Consider the following 16,382-nt stretch of genomic DNA (forward strand, 5'->3'; position numbering starts at 1 on the left):
AGAAAATCTGCAAACAACAAACGCTGGAGAGGGTGTGGAGAAACGGGAACCCTCTTGCTCTGTTGGTGAGAATGTAAATTGATACAGCCACTATGGAGAACAGTATGGAGGTTCCTTTAAAACCTAAAAATAGAATTACCATATGACCCAGTAATCCCACTACTGGGCATATACCCAGAGAAAATCATAATTCAAAAAGACACATGCACCCCAATGTTCATTGCAGCACTATTCACAATGGCCAGGTCATGGAAGCAACCTAAATGCCCATCGACAGACGAATGGATAAAGAAGATGTGGTACATATATACAATGGAATATTACTCAGCCATAAAAAGGAATGAAATTGGGTCATTTGTAGAGACGTGGATGGATCTAGAGCCTGTCATACAAAGTAAGTCAGAAAGAGAAAAACAAATATCGTACATTAACGCATGTATGTGGAACCTAGAAAAATGGTTCAGATGAGCCAGTCTGCAGGGCAGAAATAGAGACACAGATGTAGAGAACAAATGTATGGACACCAAGGGGGGAAAGTAGCAGGGGTGATGGGGGTAGTGGGATGAACTGGGAGATTGGGATTGACATGTATACACCAATATGTATAAAATAGAAAACTAATAAGAACCTGCTGTATAAAAATAAAATAAAATTCAAAAATTAGAAAAAAATTGTGCAAGATATATGTTTTAGTTTTGAAATGCGTTGGAATACCACAGTAGACTAGGTGTTAACTAATTCTACTCTTCTCCCATTGTGGAAGTCCTTTTTACCACATTTGTAACAATGGTCAACTAACTTTTATGTGAATACCTGAATGAGTGTCAGTGAGCTCACTGTTTCATGAGGCGAATGGTTTCATTGTTGAACAACTCTAATTGGTACGGTTTTCCCTCACGTTTCATTCAAATCTCAGACCTTCTGGACTTTCCATTCACAGTTCGTTAGAGAAAAAAAGGAAGACTACTTCTTTCACAATGTTAGACCTCCAAATATTTGAGGATAGCTATTGTGTTCTTTTAAAGTTATCTCTTGGGTTTCCCTGGTGGCGCAGTGGTTGAGCATCCGCCTGCCGATGCAGGGGACACGGGTTCGTGCCCCGGTCCGGGAAGATCCCACATGCCGCGGAGCGGCTGGGCCCGTGAGCCATGGCCTCTGAGCCTGCGCGTCCGGAGCCTGTGCTCCGCAACGGGAGAGGCCACAACAGTGAGAGGCCCGCGTACCGCAAAGAAAAAAAAAAAAAAAAAAAAAAAAGAGGTTAAAGTTATCTCTTTTCCAGAGTAATCATCCCCTGTGAAGCTGGGCTGTCACTCGCCATTACTGTCAGATTTCCAATAGTTCAATACCCGGTCATCTTTCTGACATTACTCCAGTATATAACTGCAGCTCTTAATATGTCAGACTCTGAAATTTAACACAGATATGGAATGACAATATGGAATATGAAACAACTATGGCCTCTTTTGATTTTGATTTATACTTCTATTAATAACATCTAAACTTGCATAGATTTTTTAAAATATGCCTCAGTACATTATTGACTCATATTTGGCTGTGATCAATTCATCAATTAAACCCCCTCGGGTATTTTTTACACAGCTACTGTTGTACCCTATCTCATCTTCCCTTCTTCCCATTCTATATTTGCAAAGTTGACTTTCCTAAATATAGAACTTTGCTTTCCCTGTCAGTTTCATTTTATTAATTTCAGTTCACAATTCTACATTATTCAAGATCACTTGATTCATTTTGAATATTGAGTTTTGCGGTCTTCTGAATGTGCTTTTGCTCTAAGCTATGTGTCACCTAGAACTCTGATGAGTATATTTGATTTGTCTTCACATAGTCATGTGAAATACTGAGATGGAAAGTCGTGGAGTCAAGGGCAGAGTCCTCTGTCACATTACTGCACCTTGCCCAGACGGATATTTGATGGATTAATGAACATCCTAGGGTCTACTATTTCAACCTTCTAGAACTCTACCAGTTGTGCTATCACCTGGACCGTACATCTCCATTTTCTCCTCAAGGACACCAGGAAGACTTTTCTAGTACTCCTACTGAAATCCAAATTCTTGCTGGCTAGAGCAAGCTGTATGATCCCTCAGTTTAGTGATCACAGAACGATCTGAGTATTTACCTACATTTTTACTAATTCATTCTGGAACTTTGCTTGAAAGTAGGCATTCGATTCATCAAAAGGTAATTTCTAGAATCTGTTTTTCTCATTTGAAAATCAGGACAGCTCCTGCCCAATTTTAGACTGTTTTACCATCCTAGAATACAACTCACCTGGACGTGGAGAGTTGTATTCACTTGAGGCAGATTTCTTATTAAGTTTTCAGTTATTTAAAGATTTAATTTCCTCTAAAATATTTATTTTACCTTTTTAAATTTGTCAGCCTTCAGAGCTGGAAAACTGAGACACAGGAAGGTTAAATGACCTGGACAGGTTCATCATCCACTCAGTATAGAGAAGGGAGGGGCACCAAGGTCTCCTGACCCAGTCTGGGACTGTCCTCCACATCTCTCGTGAACTGATCTCTAAGCGGTAGGAGGAGGATGATCATGATCATGATCATTGAATATTTATTGAGTGCTTCCTATGTCCAAGTAAGAGTAGTTTATAGATGTTATCTTTTCAATGTATAGATAAGGAAACAAGCTCAGGGAGTCAAATAACATGCATAATGAACTTATATAGCTGAAAAATGCCAGAAATGGACTCAAACTAGTCTGATTCCAAAGATCATGTTCTTAACCGTTTCACTAAAAGGGTGTGAGTTCTTTTGGTGGAGTTATTCTAGCATGGAATCAGAATTTCAGAGGTTGAAGGAGCCTTAGAGGTAAGATCCCACCAAGAAATCTCCTTCAAAATTTAGTGTCAGGCAAAACAGATTCTTTTGAAGAACTGCTGTTTCCTCCTTTCTGGTAACAAGAACTACGTAACTTCCCCAGTTTCTCTTTTAGTTCTTAGCTTCCTTCCACTTCTGCCATGTGAGGACACAGAGAGAAGTCTGCAGCAGAACCTGACCATGCTGGCAAGGGCCCTCATTTTAGTAGCTCTTCGTTATCCCCTCCAGGTAAGACCAGTAGTTTCCTTATCTCCCTCATTTTAATATTTTATGCAACTCTATTGTCATTCTTATACTGTCTTATAGTTATTTCTTTACAGTTTTGTCTTTACAGTTTTGTCTGCACCTAAAGGCTGAGAGCTCTGCTAGGATAGGATCATCTCATTCCTCTTTATACTCTGTGCCTGTTACATGTAGTTCCCATAAAATAATAAGTGTGTCTTTTTTTGGAAGCAAGCAACCAATCAGTCAAATAAAAAATTAAGAGATGTGATTTGTTCAAGATCCTCAAACTAAGTATTGGACGACTGAGCACTGAAGCTTCTATCTTCCAGTTTCCAAGCTCCTATTCTGGTGTTCTTTGCTGTAGTTCCTAAACACAGTTCTAACTGCCAAAAAGGCACCTAGGGAGTTCATTAAAACATAGATTACAGGACCCTTATTCTAGGAGTTCTATTTCCATAAGCCTGTTGTACAGTTTGGAAATTCATATTTTTAACAGGTTCCCCAGGTTTAGTAAACACCAAGTTTCACATTATACCATGCTGCCATTTCTTAGTACAAAGTAATGAATATCCTCAATTTGTTGATTTTCATTAGGTATTAGTTGCATTTGTGTCCAAGTTGATAATTTCAGGCATTTTGAAATGTGCTACAGATCTGATACAGATCCAAATTCACCATGAATTTAAGAGGAAGAATATAAACAATACACAGTAAAAAACAAAAATCTTTATATACTTCAGGAGAGAACTGTAACTGATGATATGCAAATCAAATAGCAGAGGAACTTTAAATTGCTTGTTTTTTTCTTATTTGTTTTGTTTTATACATCTTTTACTATGTAAAATACTTTCCTTGAATTCTGACCATCACCTAGGTCTAGCCACATGATTCTAAGATTACTAGAGAGAAAGTCTAGTTTTTTGAGACATGTATTCGTAGTTGAAGCCTAGGTCAGCTTTTGATTAAAACAAAATCTTGAGTAATAAGGACAACATAAAAACTATCATTTTAGATGAAGACATATCTAAAAACACTAATTTAAGAATTAAGGAAAACTACTAAGTTAATGACCATATTAACTGTAGGTACTTATAACTGGAAGCTTTATCTCCTAATATATAAAGTAGCCATAAAGTAGAGTCTATTTAAGACTCAGGTTTGGAAAGCAGTGCTGTTAATAAAATAAGAAAACACACACACTTGTTGAGTTGAAATGGTGTAATTTAAAATGTAACAAAAGTTCTAAAGATTCAAAAAAGTTTTGGGCTTCCCTGGTGGCGCAGTGGTTGAGAGTCTGCCTGCCGATGCAGGGGACACGGGTTCGTGCCCCGGTCCAGGAAGATCCCACAGGCCGCGGAGCAGGTGGGCCCATGAGCCATGGTCACTGAGCCTGTGCATCCGGAGCCTGTGCTCCGCAGCGGGAGAGGCCACAGCAGTGAGAGGCCCGCGTACCGCGAAAAAAAAAAAAAAAAAAGTTTAAAAAATAATTTCAATGGTTTAAAAAGTTAGTGATATTTACTGTTTAAAAATTGAAAATGTTAACTTAATTGCTTTTATTTTGATCAAACTGTTATAAATTAATTTCACTATCCTGAATCAGGCTATCAGGCTTCTTTCTTTCCTCCAACCCATCTTATTCCTGGACATGAGCCAGTGCCCAGATAGAGCTTAATATCATTCATTCATTAAAATTCATTTCATTATACCTGAAATAAACCACTGAAAGTTTTGTTTAATTGGAAGTTTTAAAATTCATACTTAATTTACGAAATAACATAATTAGGAAGGGTGTGAATATAAGCCTCAAATAAGTGAATGATCATAAATCAACCTATTATTTTCTTATCCTTTTATTATTCCTATCTAATCCAGTCAAACGCCTGCCTAAGGTGGTCTCTCCTTTTTATAAATTGCACTATGTAACTTACTTTGCCACAACAGCATTTATGTGAGTCCTCACAAGTCCCAGATATTGGTCAATCTGTGCCTACAAAGAGGAAGAAATCATGAGTACATCCAAGGTTCACAAGGTCAAAACTTAACATGAATGTTTGACACTACATAGAACTTACCTGGTGCTTAACATACACTACAGGTAGAGTAAACATTGAAACCACAGCTGGGATGAAAAACAAATATAGTATTAAAATTGAGAGTTGTCAGTAAGAATAAGCTTATAGATACATTTTTATATAGTCATGTGATATTATGACATTATTTGCAGTAGCCAGCATTCTAGCTAAAAGATGGCAGGACTAGTTCATAAGGAAAACAAAAATATGCTGAAGCCTTCATGGATATTAAGTCATTATTCCTGGAATGAGGGAATGACCTCCTAAGAAGAAAATGAACTTCTACACATAAATGCCATTGAAGCAGATATATATTTGAAGCCAAATAAAACCAGTTACAGTTGAAGAAAACTTCAGATTAAGAAATTCATTATTACTATGTAATATACATTATACTCTTTAACTGAACTATGATGGTCGGGGAAATGCTTTGGACTCAGAATCTGGCATTTGTTGCTAGGAATCCATCCAAGCAAGCTAACGGCTAACAGCCTAGGAAGCTTTATGCTCACAGAACGTGTGAGGGGAGACATAACATACTTGTCTGTCCTTACCCATGAGCAGCAGGGTCAAGCCATTGAAGAGAGCGCCAACGTAAGTCAGGAGCCACATGAGGACTGCAAACTAAAGAATGAAATGATGATCAGAGCTTCTAAAACCATCGTGACAGATAAGAGTCTCATTTCATTGACTTCTTTAGATTAAAACTTGAGGCAAACTACGTCATGGTTTCAATAGAAAATGTAAGAGCATTTAAAGCTCATCACAGAATTACTGAAAGAGGATCCTGTCTTTACTTCTCTCCGAACCCTTTGGATCTCTTTGTTGTAAGATTTGAAGGACTCAATGAAATAATAATCTAGGGCAGGGGTCAGCAAACTGGCCATTGCCTGTTTTTGTATGGGCCCACAAGTTAAGAATGGATTTTACATTTTGTAATAGTCAAAGAAAATCAAAACAGGAATAACATTTTGTGATATGTGAAAATGATATGAAATTCAATTTTCAGTATTCATAAACAATGTTTTATTAGCACACAGCCACAGTCATTCATTTACATATTGTCTTTGGCTGCTTTCCTGCTATAATGGCAAAGTTGAGTAGCTGCAACAAAGACTGTGTAGCCTGCAAAGCCTTAAATATTTACTATATGGCCCTTTATAGATAAGGTTTGCTGATCCCCATTCTAGCCCACAATTTTTACATTACAAATGTCAAGAGAAATGTCACCTTACAAGCCCTACGGTAAGTAATTAAAATCGCCCTGCTATCTCTTTTTTAGTCGTTACCTGCCAAGACATTATTCCAGTAAAGCACCTTGAGGGTTAAGGCCTCATCACTCACTTTCCTTCTGCTCTTTCTTCCTCAGTTATGGAGCAGCCCACGGGAGACCCCTCCCTGGTGTGTACAAAGTGCTCTCGGGGAACGGGGAACTCAAAACATCCTTGCCTGGGCTCCCACCCCTCTGCTCATGGCCCTGTTGAATCATGATTGATTGACTTCGGTTTTACATGTAAGCCACGGGGTGGTCATAGCAGCTTGTTCAAAGAAACCTGATGAGTTCAATGATGGCACCAGGAATAACACCCAAGTGCCCAAAGTCCTCTACCCTCAGGGGTTCAGTCTCATAGCCCACATGTCTTATTATTAGCAGAGTCCAGCATTTCAAAGAAAAAGCATATATATTTTTTACATTCCCTAAACTAGATTTTTATTTTTAAAATAATTTTAGGAAATTGAGGAATTGAAAATGGTAAGGAGAAGCAACCTGGGATATTGTAAAAAGTACAGAACTAGAAGCTGTGTGACCTGGGTTTGATCCCAGCTCTATCAGTGACTCACTTGGCAACCTCAGGCAAGTATCTTAATCTCTCTGAACCATAGTTCCAGCATCTGTAAAATGAGGGGATTAGACTGGATGAGCTCCATGGTACTGTACAGCTGGAGATTTTCTGACTCTAGAATATAATTAGCACTTGTTATTTTATTCTCCATTGTGTCGCAGTTTATAATGTTACACCGTTAGGGAAAATAAAACCAAGACCGTCAAACGGAACGTCTTAAGCAATCGTACTTTTAAGGAATCCACCAGGTCCTGGACAAGGAAGAGCCTTCTCAGTTCTTTAAGCGTGTTGTTCACATAGAATTGCAGGCAGTCTGTGTACTTCTGAATCTGCTCCTGAGACAGCGTGATCTCAAGCTCCAAGTAGGCCCTGTCAACAAAGGACCCCCACAGAAAACTCCATCAAAGGGAATCCTGAAACAGCGAAGTTTTCCTTTTCCAACCCTGAGGATAACAGCCCGGTCATCCTGAAGGATTCATGCCAGCCAGAAGGCTACAGGGCACCACACACACACACAGCCGGTGCATTGGGGAACACAGGAATCACGGCACTTAGTGGGGCACTCTGACTGCTTCTGTCTCCCATAGGCAACATTACAGTGTGAGCTGATAATTCAGAGCAACTGGCTGAGAACAGAGAAAAGTCAATCCAAACCAGCTCATTTGCTGAATTCTCTGTATATCTCTGGCCCACCAGGCAATTGTGAAAGTCTTCCTTTCTTCTTGGCTGCATGAAGATGAATTGTCTTTTTAAATAACTGAGATATCTGAAAATCCTAGCTGCCAATTATTATCTGTCATCAAAACTCTAAGATTTCATATTTAAATTCTGGAAAGTACTTTCAGGTTTTATCTAGAGAACTCTGAAAATGCAAGGAGCTGCACCATATTAAAATGCTCACTGGTTCTAGTAAGAATGGTATTTTTAGTAATTGCATTTTCCATTTGTTCAAATGGTTAATTTGAACTCTTGGGTAGATAAACTCTTCAAGTATATAAAAATCAATCCATCCTCCTGCTTTGGCCATTTCCCCCCTTCCCCAGGCCCATCCTCTCTCTCTCCTTCCCCCACTCTATGATGTTGTCTATTTTGAGGATATTTCTAGAGTTTTTAAAGTGCTCACCTAACTCTGAGGATTGAGAAGAAAAGAGTAAAACAGAATTTGGCTTGAGTTTTAGAGAATTTATGTTTACATGCTTGGCTTTTTAGAAAAAAATAGAAAAACTGATTTGTCTAGATAATATGTTTTGATTAAAAATGTACTGAGTAATATATTCCTTTTGCTGATAAAAACAATTCAGCCAAAGGGGTGTTTTACATTTTAAATGTCTCCTAATGGAAGATAAAGTAGTTGAGCTAATTACAGTTGGACTCTTGGTCCTACAACTGGGTAGTTACAGAAGAAATAAGAGAAGTGAGAGATGAGTTCTCAGTGTAACTTGACAGGCTTGGATCCAAGAACATGGCAGAAACCAGCCTCTCTCAGATGGCTAAGGATAGGGGCTGGGGCAGGGCAGGACTCTAACAGTGTGGATACTGGTCACAGGCTAGGGTCACTGAAGTAGGCATAGTGTTCACCCTGGTAAAATGACACTCCACTTCTCCATTCTTCCCACTTTTGGGATGGGAACATGTGTAACCAAGTTATGGCCCAGAAAACCCATTAACTCTGCATTAGAAGAAGGCCAAATACATCCCAAGGGCGAGAAAGATCAGACTGTAACTGTGTTTGACACTGAGGCCAGGAACCAGAGGCTGGGAAGAGAAGTCTGAAACATGGCATTTTCCCTTTTGTCAACAAGGCCCCATAACACAGGAGTCTTTTCCCTCTTTTAAGAGCCTGGTGCCCTGACGCCTTGATTCAGCTGACTGGTGAGGGTGAGCCAGGAAGGATTCAGAGGCATCCCCAGTGAATTACTGGGGCTGGCTCAGAAGCTATCATGCAGCAGTATCTACAGGTCTCATTCGGGATGCAGAAATATCCGTCAGTTCCAGGAGGTGAGGACACCTGTAGTGGGACCTGCACTCTGGGGCCAGCACCAGGTGAGGGGGTGACTCTGACAGTCAGTGCTAAAATACCTGGGGCTTACAAGCTATACTCACAACTAAATTGGGGTGGAGTTGGGGAGCATGCAGCTGGAAGTGCTAACATCTCCCTCTGCCACATTTCATATATCCTCTTAATACACTGCCTTAAAAATATCCTCCTCTTCAGTGTTCATTCTAGTTAGACTTCCCCTGTATAAAAATATGGAAGAGGGTGCATAATACTGTTCACGAACCTTGCATCCCTCAGAAGTTTGGCCCTTTGATTTTAAACTTCTGGAAAGAGCAGAGAAATAAAAATCCAAACACTCCAGTCCTGGCTCTGTGCTATTTACTGCCATGTGACTTTGGGTAAGTCACTTTACTTCTTAGAACCTCTGTTTTTCCATCTGTGAATAGGGATTATAATGTTCTGCCTTCTTCAGAGAGTTGGGAGGAATAATTGTTGAAACACTTAAAACTATAAAACATTGTATACATATAATGAATTATGATTATTATTAGTAATAATATAAAATTAATATTAAATATAAATTTAATGTTTTCACATTTCATAAATTAACACACAAGAATTTATATTATATAAATTATATAAATTTATATTAAAGATAAATATTTAATATTTAGTTAGTAGTAATAAAGGGTTACTTTATTACTACTAATAAATCAGTAAGGGTTAGAATAGAGATAAATGAGTTTGTTTTAGAAATTTAACAGAAACATTAGGTATTAAAAGAGAGAGAGCATTAAAGGAGACTCTATGAGGCCTGTTAGGTGTCAGAGAAGCACAACCCATAGTGCACAGGAGCTGAAATAGAGGCAGACGAAAGAGCCACATGAGAGGTGGGGCAAGGGCTGGTCTGGTGGGGGCACTCACTTGAAAGGGTGACCCTCGTCGGTTTTCTGCACAGCTTGTAAAACAGACTTGTAGATGCGGAAACTGATGGTGGCTGAGAGCGCAGCAAGGGCCAGGTAGGCCACGACACTCACAACGCTGAACTGGGTCAGGGAGAAGAGTAGCAGCAGGAAGCTCCCAAACACTATCCCCGTCTGCTTGATGTCCCTCCAGTATAGCAGGTCAATAGCTGTAGGGAGGAGACACACATAACACACACCAGTTAACACTGGCAGTACCACTGGGGGAGCTGTTGCAGCCCCTTCTGCAAAGCCACAGTTGCTACAGGTTCTCACCAGCTTTTGGATTCCTAAACACAGATGAATAGACACAGCGCTATTCCCAGAACACTTACTGTCATCCCATTTTGCTTTGGAAGAATCTTTTCTATCCCTGAGGTCAATCAGTAAATTCACAGATAAGAATAGGCTGTTGAACCTCCAGTGACAATATCTCTCTGAGTGAATCTCAGTGGGCTACATCTGTACAGTGGCCTTAATTATGTGACTTTGAAACAAGATTGAAAATTCAGAGGACTCTGTGAAGTACCTGTTTGCTTCTTTTGGATGGCATTGATTGTACGCATCTTGATGCCCTGCTTACAATTCAGTGTCTCAAAGGTGGCCCGTAGATGAGCACATCAGTCGTACACATGGCCCTGCTGCTGACAAGGGGCAGCAACAAGGAAAACAGAGGTTCTGGAGAAGTGGAACCTTCAGAAGCATGGCAGCAGGTCTGGGAGACCCCAGCTAATGCCAAAGGCTTCTGAATAGAGATATGGTCTGCCTCTAAAATGTGCAAAACTGAAGGGTTAGTAGCTTTCTCAAGAATACCTGGAATTTGGATTAAACCATTTTGTAATCATATGATTTGTTCACTTACATTCTTGTGACTTAAAAAATCTGGAATACAAGCTTTAAAATCTACATCACACCTATCATTCAGTTATTTGCCTCTTTCAACTCAGAAACAAAAAATTAAATTCAAAAGAATAAAGCCATGGTGCTTCAAATATGATACAAAATGGAAATATTTTAAATATTCCAGTCACTAGATTATGAAAGAAGCATAGAAGGCTTGTTGAAGAATGTATGCAAATTTATTCTTCAATTAGGCAAGTAACAAATGGTTTCTTTCTTTTCAGGCAGAGAAGAGTAATCTTTGGGAAGACATGACACAAGAAACCCCTGGGCCCCTGAGGGTAGATGACAGAAGTGGGAGAAGAAGGGATCTCCACAGAAGCCTTGCTCCCCCCTGGGTGTGAGTGGCTCTGGAGACAACAAATTGAGGTAAGCCTAGGCCTAAGTCTAGACCAGCAGGCCTAAAGGCCCCTGTGGGCTAGGAGCCTCTTAGTATTTATTCTGTTAAGTGTAGGGGAGTGGGGAAGGAGAATAAAAAGGAGACTAAAACATCACCATCACCTGCAGTGTTACCTCTTCCACATTTGCTCATTTATTCAGTATTTATTGAGCAAGTACTAAGTGCCATGCTTTGTGCTAAGTGCCAGGTATATCAAAATAAATGAACTGTTTAAAAAAGAAAACATATGTAAATAAATAAATTGTAATCTTCTGTTTTATGATGCCCACAGATTCCCATGGCAGACACGTTTAGAAATAAACACATTATAAGACAGCATGATCTGTGCTATGGGGGTACACAGTGCTAGGGATGGTAGGCTTACCCATCCCTGAGATGATGTAAAGGGGCACGGAGACACTGCAAGTAGTTTTCAGGCAAAGAGGAGACAGAATTTACTATTTTCAAGTGAATCCCCACTTAACAAATTGCATAACACCTGTTAAAAATGATGTGGCCTCTAGAAAAAACCTTCTGAATCTTTGGACCCCTGTTCAAACAGCCCAAGAATGGCAGGCACCAGGTAGGGGCTTCACTAGAAGCAGCTGTGGGCATAGAACATTAACTGTTAACTAAGTAACGTTAGTTTGGTGTAGGGTAATTACACAACAGGTCTTTCAATCAACTTGATAAAATTGCTGGAGGTTTCTAATTGGGAAGTCAACAAAAGTTGTATCTTAAAACATCAATGGATGTTGATTCTGGGTACTTTGTGACATGATTCTCTACTTACAGATTCTGAAATGTTCAAAGCACTTTCAGATATTAGTTCATTTAAACCTCACAATAAACTCCATTACACAGGTGTATAACAGGCAAGGAAACTAGAAGTTAAGAAACTCGCATACTGACTATTTAATAGGAGAAACAAGATCAAACCCTAAGTTTGATGTTTTCAAAAAAAGTTGCCAGGCTTCCCTGGTGGCGCAGTGGTTGAGAGTCCACCTGCCGATACAGGGGACACGGGTTCGTGCCCCGGTCCGGGAAGATCCCACATGCCGCGGAGCAGCTGGGCCCGTGAGCCATGGCTGCTGAGCCTGCGCGTCCGGAGCCCATGCTCTGCAACGGGAGAGGCCACAACAGTGAGAGGCCCGCGTACCGCAAAAACAAAAAAAAACCCAGTTGCCTCTCGCATGTTATGTGGTTGAATGTTAACTGTCCCCCAAAGTATGCAAAATTAATTTGGGGCAACTTAATTATATTTCAATCTGCTTCCAGAGCTAGATATTTATAGTGATTTTTTTTTTTGGTAAGGGCAATCAAGTCATTGTCAACAGTAAACAGTTATTGGTCATCTGTTTATTTAGTAAACACAGGAATGAAGAGGTCATAACATTTTGTTCCTGCTTTTATGTTAACTTAAGATCTAGATGGGAAGACTGAACATTCTTTTTTTTTTTTTAATGCTGCATCAATGCCAATATACCTTGTGTCGTCAGAGGTGTCAAAAGTTGAGTTCAAAGAAGGGACAGTACTGGAATTGATGAAAGAGGTTGTGGGATGGTTTGAGAATGTGGCTAACAATTTGTTAAGGAGATGGGGTGGATACAGGGAAATATTATGAAGGATTAGTTGACAAGAATGGTGACTAATTAGCTGTGGGAGAAAGGAGGAAGAACTAATTAAGGGTGAAAGCAACATTTCAAAGCTGGGTGACAGAGTGATTAATATCACTGACAAAAATAGGAAATCTGAGGGAGAACTGGTTTGGGAAAAAGCTAACACTTGTTTTTATACCTCCAGGTTCTGCTGTGATGACATCAAGCAGGGCATCTTGACACAGCCTGGGGCAGAGATGGGACAGGGATCACAAATGAGATGTAACTGACAATTACACACAATACTTATTAATTTTTTAGAGGCTTGGAAATAAAATGATTTCTTTTTATAGGCTTTGTCACAGTAGCCCTGAGTTAAAACGGACAGTAATATCCATGTGATATTCAGATGGATATGTACAGTAGAGAATTGGAAGTGCAGGAATGGCATTTAGCTAAGAGGGTTGAATATTTACATTTGGGTGTATTCTGAGTAGAAATGATGATTGAAGCGATGAAAGTAGAGAAAACCTCCAAGAGAGGAGAAACTAACGGATGTAATAAGGGATGAACCATAGTTAAGGATTCAAAGGATTGAGTAAAGCTGTAAAACGAGTCCCGTCTGGGTATTAGAAAGGGTCCCACAAGAGTGTTGGTTAGGGCAGTCAAGAAGAAGGAAACTTCCAGAAGAAAGGGGTTGGCAGTAAAGAAGAAGGAACCTTTTAGAAGGGGTAGGCTACAGTGTGGAATGCGGTAGATGCAATGAGGGAAATGAGAAAGGACCACTGGTTTTGAAGACTGGGGAGTCACTCAGAACTGGGGGGAGAGTGGTGTTAGGTGCTGGTGAGGATGGAAGCCCTACTGTAAAGGTTTGGGTCAGTGGTGGGAAGTTCAAAGTAATAAAGAAGATGGAAAAGAAAATGGTAGTTTTGGGAGTAGCAACAAGCAAATCTTAAGGTTGAGCAAACCTGGGAATGTTAGTGAGAAGGGAGGAGTGAAGATCCCCGAAAAGAGAAGATATTTGTTTGAGCAAAGTCTCAGAGAAGGTGGGGAAGGATGGGATCAGTCACAGCTCTTTCTTTTCAAAGAAGGAAAAAGAATGACAGGGTGGGGAAGGATGGAGAAACATTTCGTCAAAGTATTGGTGTGGCTACAGATATATGTTGAGGTGGATAGGGTATAATATCAAGTGGCTCGGGGTAGACTTATTCAAGTTTTCCCTGGAAAATGAGTCATGAGGTCCCCCTGAGACTGAGGAGAATAGGGGTAGAGCTTGAAGAGATTAGAAGAGGTCCAGACCTGCGTTGTTCAATAGTGGTGAGTCACAGTAGCTACTGAGCACTTGCAATGTGGCTAGTCTCAATTAAAACATATTGCAAGTGTAAAGTACATGTCAGATTTCAGACTTAGTACAAAAAAGGACGTAAAAAAGTATCTCATTAATGCTTTTTATATTGATTTTCTGTTGTTGAAAGGCTAATACTCTAGATATGCTGGATTAAATACAGTGTATTATCAAAAATAATTCTACCTGTTTCTTTTTACTTATTTTTTTAATAAATTTATTTATTTATTTATTTTTGGCTGCATTGGGTCTTTGTTGCTGTGCGTGGGCTTCTCTCTAGTTGCGGCAAGCGGGGGTTACTCTTTGTTGTGGTCCTTGGGCTGCTTGTTGCGCTGGCTTCTCTTGTTGCGAAGCACAGGCTCTAGGTACACGCGCTTCAGTAGTTGTGGCACGCGGGCTCAGTAGTTGTGGCTCTTGGGCTCTAGAGTGCAGGCTCAGTAGTTGTGGCGCACGGGTTTAGTTGCTCCGCGGCATGTGGTATCTTCCCGGACCAGGGCTCGAACTCATGTCTCCTGCATTGGCAGGCGGATTCTTAACCACTGCGCCACCAGGGAAGCCCTCTTTTTACTTTTTAATGTGACCACTAGAAAATTTTTAATTACATATGTGGTTCACATTATATTTCTATTGGACAGCGCTGATCTAGAAACATACAGTAGGACTCAAAAAGAAATTAATAAAAGGGCTTCCAGGAAGTAAAGAGGGTTTGGTTAAAGTCAAGGATCTCTGTGGATCCAGTCAACAGGGTTAGAGGTTGGGTGTTCTGATCTGTGGATTGTGGGGCTGGCCCAGATTTGTGAACTGGCATGGTTAGAGGAATCAAAGATCCAAAAGGACAGAACTGAAATGAACAACCTTGGGCTCAGGCTGGGAATGACAAGCAGTGAAGACCTTTGGGAACTAACGCATTGGGAGAATGGCAAGGGCTGTGTGTGGCCCGAGTGCCGGCAAACAGCCTGAAGCCCTGATGATTCAGTGGGAAGGGTAGGAAGTGATGAAGTGTGATCACAGAAGAGAGTTTCTGTGTTCCCAAGCTGCTGTATAAATGCTGATTTTTCACATTTTAATTTTGCTTAGAGTGATGTAAACTTGTGTAGGAAGCTTTATAGTATCTGGTCCAGAAAAATGGGTATTTGAATAAAGCTTCCTTAGAATCCAAGTAAAAACATAAGTATCTCTGTAACTGCGGCAAATTATCACAAGTAGCCTTTGGATACAGCAGTAGATAGCTTGTCTCTTTCAATATCCTCCTAATACAGGAAGGCTAGGTGAGAGTTTAAACAGCTGAGTACACATTCACTAAGCATACTCACTGGGACAGGTAAATTACTCTATTGCTTTGCCAATTATAAAAATTAAATTACTTTGCTAAAAACCAAGGAGCAATGCAATGAAATGGGAGATCCGTATGTTCTATCAATCTAATAGACTGGGCTTGCTGAGCTCATCCTTGTCCCCAAACCACATGTGGGAGCACACTCTGCAGCCTGCCTGGGGCTGACTTAGCAGGGTGCACTGGCAAGATTTGGCAGATTTGAAGAATCCTAATCTCAAATGCTGAAATCAGTGCTACTCTCATTTCCATAATCCAGGCAAGAATAGAATAAAATAGAAGAAGTGATCCAAGGTTTGAATTAATACCTAAATGGAAATAAAATTCAATGTCAAATTTCTAGAAAGAAAGCCCTTTGCTGCAGTCTAAAGTTTTTTGGATTGGGACATTATTTTAAATGTATTGAATTAAATGATCCAATGGTGACTCTAGCATTCAGAAAGTATACCAAAAATGTATGAACTGAAAAGACAGTGGTGCAGCTATTCATATTTTATTTATAAGGCAAAATGTGGGTAATATATAAAATGGCAATAAATTGTGCACAATTATCTACATTACTGCACCATATTCTTAAATGTATTTATTTATATTTCATCTTGGTCCAAAAAAGGTTTCAGGCAGCATTGCACCACTTGCTATGTGACAAATTAATGCTACTTTTTCAAAGGCCAAGTCAGAAAAGAAAATGTGTAAAATTCCTGTTCACAAATGATATCAGCATTTCATCAAAAGAAGTGCTGAAAAATGATATGCTTTGACTTTTATGTTTACTTTTCAGCAAGCCTCCAATAATTTACTACCTTGTGAAAAGGATTACAAGGCTAGAAAACCCTCAGTTCTTTACAACTCAGTGTCTAAAGCAGTGAT

At 39.8% G+C, this 16,382-nt stretch overlaps 1 protein-coding gene and 1 long non-coding RNA gene across 5 annotated transcripts in view; one reads left to right on the forward strand and one right to left on the reverse strand.

Moving 5' to 3' along the window:
• The window catches only part of RTN1 (reticulon 1), a 413,685-nt gene that overhangs the window by 8,253 nt on the left and 389,050 nt on the right, over positions 1–16,382 (reverse strand). For all 4 annotated transcript variants that reach the window (XM_049706380.1, XM_049706379.1, XM_004279291.3 and 1 more), the window contains 5 exons: positions 9,920–10,127; positions 7,227–7,365; positions 5,707–5,776; positions 5,153–5,199; positions 5,009–5,067 (listed from right to left, as the gene is read on the reverse strand). In XM_049706380.1, coding sequence (XP_049562337.1) covers positions 5,009–5,067; positions 5,153–5,199; positions 5,707–5,776; positions 7,227–7,365; positions 9,920–10,127 — 523 coding nt within the window. The remainder of the gene's footprint in view (positions 1–5,008; positions 5,068–5,152; positions 5,200–5,706; positions 5,777–7,226; positions 7,366–9,919; positions 10,128–16,382) is intronic.
• LOC117196400 (uncharacterized) lies at positions 2,988–13,184 on the forward strand. The gene is made up of 3 exons (XR_004476560.2): positions 2,988–3,083; positions 11,082–11,226; positions 13,040–13,184. It is a non-coding gene; the product is annotated as an uncharacterized LOC117196400 (long non-coding RNA).

The sequence above is a fragment of the Orcinus orca genome, chromosome 2 (assembly GCF_937001465.1).
Source record: "Orcinus orca chromosome 2, mOrcOrc1.1, whole genome shotgun sequence".
In the NCBI taxonomy this organism is placed as follows: domain Eukaryota; kingdom Metazoa; phylum Chordata; class Mammalia; order Artiodactyla; family Delphinidae; genus Orcinus; species Orcinus orca.